The 8,731-nt window shown below is 39.3% G+C and overlaps 1 protein-coding gene across 1 annotated transcript; it reads right to left on the bottom strand.

The window, feature by feature from the left end:
• Positions 1-1,305: 1,305 nt before the first annotated feature.
• Positions 1,306-8,240, bottom strand: LOC146673550 (coxsackievirus and adenovirus receptor homolog). Its single transcript, XM_085401981.1, has 3 exons — positions 7,927-8,240; positions 5,989-6,327; positions 1,306-2,012 (listed from the first exon to the last, which is right to left on the bottom strand). Exons 1-3 carry the CDS (start codon positions 7,997-7,999, stop codon positions 1,810-1,812), a joined length of 615 nt encoding a protein of 204 aa, XP_085258107.1. The 5' UTR covers positions 8,000-8,240; the 3' UTR covers positions 1,306-1,809.
• Positions 8,241-8,731: the final 491 nt, after the last annotated feature.

Below are 8,731 nucleotides of genomic sequence, written 5' to 3'. Positions count from 1 at the left end.
TTCTTTAAGTTACTTGAAGACGTTTCACCTCTCATATGAGAAGCTTCTTCAGTTCTAAGGTCAAATGGTGGAGAGTCCCAGATTTAAACCTACACATCATTTTAACAACTGTGGTCCGTGTGTTGGGACAAAACTTGGCCCGCAGATCTGTGTGTACACTGTCACACACACTTTCTATGTTTTCTGTCTATGTACCTTGCACTGGCCTTCACACTTGCATCCTCTTACTGAGCCCTCTTGTGACAATTTTACATCTAATTTACATTCAAGTTTGCAAGTTTAAATCAAATCCTTCTTCCTGTAAATGCAACAAAATTTTGCAGCCAATCAGGAAACAGCAACTTAGCTTGTAGCTAAAACAGGGAATACCAACTAAAAACAAAATTCACGAACAAAGAATTTGTAACAGTTTCTGTTTATAAGACTGTGACTGGCTCACTGATGGCTAATAATTTCTTTCTTTTTTTTTTAATAAATTGCTGGTTGTTTTCCAGTGTGATGTTTTCCATATACATATGTCTATTTTTAAGTGAACACAATATTTTAACATATAGATATTTAGAAGTAATCTTTGAAAATTGCATGAAGTTCTCACTAACAGTGAATACTGTTAGTGAGTATTTTAACATGCTGCCAATAAAAGACTCAATGAAAATCTGTCCCATCCAGGCAGTTTTAAACCAAAACTCTAGACCTGGTCAGGAACAAGTTATATTAAGTGTTCAGCGTAACTTACAATGATGATTTATCCAGGTAAACAGAGATATACGTTGTACCTTGCTAAGCCATTGATCTGAGTTCGTTGTACACCCCTCCGCTCTAATTACACTCCCTGCAATTAAAAAACGAAACACTCAAAATAACAAAAAATCTTCTTGATAGTTTGTGTTTTTATTTATTACATGTCAGCACGGCTCCAGTCCAGCTCGAGCTTGTACTAACAGAATATGCATAGTTAAGATCAATTAAAAGGTGACAAAGTGATGCTTAAAAATGCCATTATAAAAAGAACATTAAACGTGACAAGTACACTCGAAACTTTACATGTTGCTGAAAAATAAAGTGATTAGATATATACATATATATATTACACTGTGATTAATGATGTGTCCGTGCTAATGATTTTGAAAACATACAAAAATACAAAATATTTGCATAGAAAAATAACACAGATTAAGGCTTCACAGGTTTAAACATACAGCGCTGGTCCTTTTTACTCTTGATATCAGCAACATGTCCTCTGATAATGAACCTGTGCTGACCTTTATTTCACTAAAATAAACTTATTTTGGTAGTGATTGATTAAAAAAAATGTGGTATGTGGGTTTAAACACTTTAGAAGAAGTAAACCACTGCCCCGTGCAGACGAGCTACAACAGTGACCTCTGTAATAAACTGAGAGGTAGCAGCTTTGACAGCAGACTCTGAGGCTTTAGCCTTTTTGGCAGAACTGGACTGATGTCAGGGAAGGGGGCAGGCTGACTGGCTGTAGAGGTAATAAAAGTGAAGATCTTCAAATACTTAATAATGTGCGTAACAACCTGTATAATTTACAGGTCACGACCCATAACGACAGTTTGCCCACACTACTACCTTTCCTAACGTGACAAGAGAATCTGATTTGTGAGAGTAACCTGTGCAGATATTTATTATCGTGGTTAAACTGCATTTTAAACCATCATAAATGGACAAAAACAAGATTAATGCAGCATGGATCTCTAGTAGTCTTACAAAGATGTTTTCATTTCTGTGCAACAGCAGGACCCACAGTCATTCAGGAGGAAAGAAGTAAGGATTCAGATCTGCTATTTAGTGCTTTTCAGGACTTTTCATGCATTTTTTTAGTCTTTTGTAGATAATTACACCAGCAGGTATAGCAAAAATAAAAAAAGTGATCGGCACACCAGTTATCAGTGAAAGATACCAATTACTCTTTCCTCCATCCTTCTCTACTCTGACCTTCTCTTCTCGAACCTTTTCTCCTCCATTCTCGGTGTCTTCGTCCGTGAAACCTGCAGAGCAGAAAGAGTGTGCAGACAAAGTTAGCAGACACTCTAAAATATATCTTCAGGTCATTCAGAGGCTCTGGCAGCACATGGGTTAGCCTCCCTTTATTCATAATAACTCTGAGTACAGCCAACCTCACTCCTACTGAAAAAGCTATGATATATTTTGGTCATTGCTGGATAATGTGCTTTGGTAGTTTTGAAATAGCTTTTGAAACATCATGCTTTCATTAAAAGATTAATTACTTTGGGATTCTCCTTCTTCCAAAAAGCTTTCTTAGTCATCAAGCTGAAGTAAACCAGAACCATCCTAGGAGGAAAAGATTTTGGTAGATCCAAAATTTACTTGATCTTTTAATTTGTTTTCATTTTTGTTGGAAGCCTAACATGTAGAATAATCTGAAAAATTGGATTATTCTGATAAGAAATAAATGAATGTGCAGCTGCACCAGTAATAACTGCTGAACAACACAGGAGCGTGATCACAACGTCTTTTAGAATAAGAGCAACACAAAAACATAAATTATACAAACTCACAGTTAATTAAGCTGTGTTAAAAATCAAGTGACCACAGAGAGGAAGACCAGGGCTTAATCGCCAAATACTGAATTTTGGGAATGTGTGGGTTAGAAAAAAAAAGAAAAAAGAAAAATATGATACCAAAAACTGCCAAGGACGTCATTTTGCCTCTACAGATGTGAATGTAAAACCACTACTGCTGCACACCAGGTTGCCTAGCAGCACAACTGTTTGCACACATTTTAAAGTGAAGGCTGCTGTAACCAGAGCTAGCTAGATGTGGTTGATAAATAAATATATAGAGTACTGTATTTAGATAACAGCTGAATAATTACTGCCGGGCTGGCAATGGGATGTTGAGCCAGGGGAGAGTGTGAGAAATGTGTGAGAACCGAACAGGTTGCTGGCTGTGCTGCACAGCAGGGGAACAGACAGACCAGCATGTGGAGAACTTATCTGAGCAAATACAGAATGAAATCCAGAGCAGAGCATCGAAACAGCTTTCAGACCTGAGCAGGAGAGCTGAGGAGGTGAAGGTGCAGACTTAGGCAGAACAGTGTGGACTGCTCTACTTTACTATTATCACTTAGAATGTGTTTCTAATGTTTTTTTAAGCCACCTGTGACGTCACAGCCCCCCAAAACAACCCTTAAATACTCATTTGTCCAATCTTACTTAAAATTGGATAAAAATTAACAATTGACCTTATTTAAGAAATAACATCTTTGCCATTACTTCTGTTACTGCTGTACTGCTATTAGGGCTGGGCTATATCACGGTAATACCGGTGTAATGTTGGGCAACGATAGGAAAATGACATATGGCGATAGAATATGGGTAAAACGCGCATGCGCAGTGCCTTTGTTTACATACGCACATGGCGGTGACGCAGAATGAGAAGAGCGAAAGCGGATCGTTGAATGAAACGGATGAACCAGAATTGGTTTGTAAAAATGCTGCAACTTCAGTGGTGTGGAACTGCTTTAGCTTTCATCCGTCAGATACACAACAAAGCACTATTTTTGGTAGCGTATGCTAGCGGGCCGTCGTTATTACCGTGTTTTTTGGAAAACACGGCACACTTAAAATCAATCCCTTGATTTTTCTGAAAATCGACAGTGCCCCTTATAATCCTGTGAGCCTTATGTATGAATTCTGGTTGTGTTTACTGACCTCGAAACGATTTTATGTCGTACACGGTGCTCGAAAATCTGTCAAATGTTTAGCACGACTTTGCTAAACTATGAAGCTGCACCGCTTGATGGATTGTCGGAGCATTACGGCTTTCGTAGGCAGGAGCCTCGCGGAGTGATACAAACTGTGCTTCAACATAATATTAGCATATTGTGTGTGTATAAGCTTTTTTTAAGTTTTGTGGATATTATACATGGTTATGCTGAGGATATGTCGGCCAATTTCCACTGGAAATGCCTTTTGGTTAAACTGTCAGCAAGGATTTTGCATTTGCACTGTTAAATTTTTATATAACTTTAATGCAGATAAAAAACAGCTGCTTGTTTAAGTGAAAATACATTGATGTTTTTCTTTTTGCACTAATAAAGTTGTGGAGTTGTAAAGTGTTTTGTCTAGTGTCAATTATATCGTCAGTTATATCGTTATCGCAAATTTTTAAATGTATATCGTGATAAATATTTTTGGTCATATCGCCCTGCTCTAACTGCTATCATTTGCCACCAGGAGGGGTCATGTTATTATCTGTAGACTGTCTGATCTCACCACAGCATCAATTATGGAATGTGCACAGGAACTGTAAAGGCTCTTTTAAAATGTATTCTGTTAATGTCTAATCTGGCCTTGCTGGTCTTGAGTGTAATCTTCATTTGCACCTTGTTGTAAACACTTCTATTTCCAACCATAAAGGCTTGCCTTCATTGCAGAACTTGACATTGAGATTGCTGTCTCTCCTTGAGAGACGTGCCAAGGCTTTTTTTTTCTTTTTTAAAAACAATTCAAATAATTCTGTCATCATCTACTTTAGTCATGCCTCAAGACACTTCACCCGTTGCCTACTGGTGGTGGTCAGAGGGCCCGGTGGCGCCAGTGTCCGGCAGCCTCGCCTCTGTCAGTGCGCCCCAGGGTGGCTGTGGCTGCAATGTAGCTTGCCATCGCCAGTGTGTGAATGTGTGTGTGAATGGGTGGATGACTGGATGTGTAAAACGCTTTGGGGTCCTTAGGGACTAGTAAAGCACTATACAAATACAGGCCGTTTACCATTTTACCATAGTTGTTTTCTGTGGTCTTTCAGGCCCTTTGGTGTTGCTGAACTGGTCAGTATAGGGCTGCGCAATATGACAATATATATCAGATGATTAAATTAAAATGTCTATCGCCTCATATCATTGGCTATCACTTGTTTAGTGGTGTCACATAATATTGTTTACGGCAATATTTTTTCATTGTTTCGATGGTCACCATGTGGATGCAGGCACAGAGAATACCAGCATGACCAGTTAAGATGAGGCAGAACCAGGTAGCTCCAAACAGAAGGACCAGTCAAAACAAATGGAGGACTTATTCCTAAAGGCAAGAGGCTACCTCTGTAGCATGGACATGGTTTGGTTATGCAACATCTGACAGAAAACTGTACCATGTACTATGAAATCTGTACTAAATTTTACCGCAAAATGGTCCCCACCACAGACTCAAAGACAACAAACCTCTTCTATCACCAGAATCACGTGAAAGAGTACGGAGAGAGTTTACCGATGAGAAGCAAAAAAGAGCCGTCAAGTGCTCAAAATAAACCTTAGACTCAAACGTTAGAACAGGCTTTTCCCTGCAGCACGCCGTGTAATAAATACAAAGAAAATGGCGGCCGTTACAACTTATGTCTAAAAATGTATCGTTTCATGCATCGGTCAAAACACTCGACTCCAGGTACACAACGCCCAGCTGTGTTCAATGAATTTTCAGAAAAAGCACTATTTTGTGATATATATCATTATTGGGATGAGAATTGTTTGTATTGAGATGAGACTTTGGTCACATCTCACAGCCCGAGGTCAGTACATTCATTCTTTGTAACAATGCACCAGATTTTCATTTATGTCACTCCTAAAGTTTATGCTCTCTCTCTCCGATTGGTTTACGTGAACTTTTAAGCCCAGTTATTGGCTCCCTCACATCTTTGTAGCATCTTTCGGGCTTCCTATTTAAGGTCAAAGTGAAAAACTATAAAATACACATCGAACACTTTGAATCAAGTTTAGGAATCATGTATAAATAACAGCACTTTCTGAATTTAAAGCTGAAGTTAAATGCAATGTGTTGGTGTACAGATAAAAAAACAAAAAAAATCTGTTGAAACTTTAGATCCCCATCATGCAAAAACAAACAATGGAAGTGGGAAATAACTTAATAGCACCAACCACAACAATAACATCACATCTGCAAAATGTTAAAACTTCCTATGGAAGAAACTGTAACACTTCCACAAACTCACCTGAGGATTTGACTGTGAGCTTGATGGAGTGCTTGAACTCACTTTGGACGCCCTTACTTCTTCTGGTTGTAATGCGACACTCATATGTTCCTGCATCCCTGATGCTGGCATTCCTTAGAATCACTGAACAGTCCCCATCTTTCATTGATGGATCTCTCAGCTTCACTCGGCCTTTAAAGAACGAGTGCTGGTAGTTTTCATATAGACGCTGGTTTCTGTAGAAGAATACATAGCCATCGGACTTAAGCTCAGGTTTGCTCCACTCCAACAGGGTGATCTCCACATCTCCGGGTCCCTGACACTGAAGAATGGCATCTTCTCCAGGACTCGCAGTTACCTCTGAGTGATATAAACACAAAATTCACTGTTTACTATGAGTAACAAACGGAGAATACAGATGAAAAAAAATAACCATACAAGTAAAATTAGTATTGTAATTATTATTATTTATTTTCCAGCTCCTTCTTTTTAAAATGACCTTCAACGAACTTTTGTGTATCCTTTATTTATCCATGCAGGTAAAAAGTCTCCCTGTGATTACATATGCATTTCAAGAGAGATGTGTTTGAGAGGGCAGCAGAAACTGCAACAAAAACATTTCTATCAAGATATTTGACGTGTCAAATAAGACTGTATCTACTCTCTGAGTCATAAAGGCTCTTGCAAATCAGGTAATTTCTATATTTTATGTATAACAAGGCTGTTCTGAGCAGCAGGGGAGCTGTAGCTAAACTGAACTGAGTCCAGAGTGAAATCCGACAGTCTTCAGGCCTGAGGAGCGGAGCTGGGCAGTGCGGACCCTGGATGAGAGGCTGCGGGCTTGGTGATCAGAAGCAGAAGTGGACGTGATGATAAACTTTGATTACTCGGATGTTTTACAGTAAAAGATGTATAATCTGTTTCTTATATTTTTGTAGCCAGGGTCATAAATCACATATTGTTATTACACAAAATGTATTGTAAACCCCAAACTGTTCCTGGTATAGCTGACTTTTAGGACCTGCAAGCCTGTAGTTATCTTCATTATTAGTTAGAGCCCCTCTTCATCCTTTTCTTCGTCTTTGGTACAACCCTATAAATTTGGGGTACCCCTACGGCCTCTCCCCTTTTCTATAATTCCCCTGTAGGAGAGGTCTATGTCATTTCTTTTCCGAGATTAATTATATCTTTATCCACTCTGATGTTTCTGATTGTGCGTTGTTAATTATTGTAGTAATCGTGTGTGTGTTAATGCTAGCATGAGCAGATAATTCCTGGTAGCTTTGAAGGTGTAGTGGGTTGAGCTAACTCTCATCCCAAGTGTTTGTATTGGGTATAGGAGCTGGAGCGGGCAAGTTGTTTCCGTGGAAGTCTTTCTTTTTGCCTTTCATTGTCAGGCACAATGCAGGAACACACGGTTACATCAGCTGAGCAGTCTGTTTTAAAATGTAAGCAATAAACTGTTGCTAACGCGGGCTTGGTGGGGCTTCTTCGACTTTCCAAGTTTGAGAGTTCATTAAAGATGATAAATCCGACTTATGATTTTATCTGGAGTTTGCCCAACACTGTCGGAGAAACCCTGCAGTCATATATGTTAAATGTAGACAGGGCTGAGATATCGGCTGGGTTTAAAGGCACCGTTATGGCGTAGAGAGAAAGTTAGATACGTGCAATATGAGACCTGTGAGGATCCTTTAAAACAGGGGTGCCCAATCCCGGTCCTCGAGAGCTACCGTCCTGCAGCTTTTAGATGCATCCCTACTCCAACACAGCTGAATCAAATGGTTTGATTACCTCTTCAGCATGCCATCGTGTTTGGCAAAGGCCTGATAACAAGCCATTCATTTGATTCAGCTGTGTTGGAGTAGGGATGCATCTAAAAGCTGCAGGACGGTAGCTCTCGAGGACCGGGATTGAGCACCCCTGCTTTAAAACAACCCATCCCCTGCTGTAACTCACCTTGATCCAGAGGAGCCGCAAAGGGCACAAAATAAAAGAAAAAAAGTGCAATGTTAGCAACAACAATCCTCATAGCAAAGAGGCGGAAGCGGAGCTCGTTGACGGCGACGACGTAGGCGTGGCTGTGAGGTTGGGAGGACCCCAAAAAGACAATAAACTCCAGTCCACATTTAAAATGGCATTTATCAATTTACAAAACTAAATAAAATCAAAAACTTAAGAAAAAAATGGCACCACTTTAGCGGGAGGCAATTCACACTGCATACGACCGATCCCACGCAAAAAAGTTGATAAATTGTTCGGAAAATCACACACAGCTTAACAGGCGGTCCGAACCTAGACCCGGAAGCTGTCCCATAAGGACCCAGCTACAAAAAGAAAAACAAACAAACAATAAAACAAAGGCAGAAGTATGATTTAAACATTGCGTTTCTTTCATTTAAACAAGCTATCTTCTTTACGGTAGTTGTTTAATTGCAGATGCCAACTGGATGTGAGTTCAGGAGTTAAGCTATCCCACGTGATACCTAGCGCATTTTTCTGGCACTGATCCAATACTAAATAAAAACAGGGCCATTATTTCCAGTAACAATAGTGACACATACAGTTTGAACCTTTACATGCAGCTTATGTAGGGGTCAACAAAGCAATAACTACGGTAATGTTATTAAATAAAATAGACTGGGCAGTGAAGGTCTGACGCTTTTGTTGTTGTTGTTGATTTTCAAATAAAATAATTAAACATGTTTCAGTGGGTTGAATGAATTATTTGAATGTCTAAACTGATAGTAGTCATATCAGTAAT

This window comes from Rhamphochromis longiceps, linkage group LG3, assembly GCF_057381845.1.
Source record: "Rhamphochromis longiceps isolate RC_006_pf linkage group LG3, R_longiceps_female_GT1.1, whole genome shotgun sequence".
Taxonomy (NCBI): Eukaryota; Metazoa; Chordata; class Actinopteri; order Cichliformes; family Cichlidae; genus Rhamphochromis; species Rhamphochromis longiceps.
Note: the sequence above shows the minus strand (reverse complement) of the source record. Positions and strands in the feature narration are given on the sequence as shown.

Excerpts from the sequence above, each read along its gene's own strand:
- LOC146673550 (XM_085401981.1), bottom strand. The coding sequence starts at position 7,999 with ATGAGGATTGTTGTTGCTAACATTGCACTTTTTTTCTTTTATTTTGTG. Across the intron at positions 6,328-7,926 it reads TGCGGCTCCTCTGGATCAAG|AGGTAACTGCGAGTCCTGGA; the intron begins GTGAGTTACAGC and ends TATATCACTCAG. Across the intron at positions 2,013-5,988 it reads GCTCACAGTCAAATCCTCAG|GTTTCACGGACGAAGACACC; the intron begins GTGAGTTTGTGG and ends TCTGCTCTGCAG.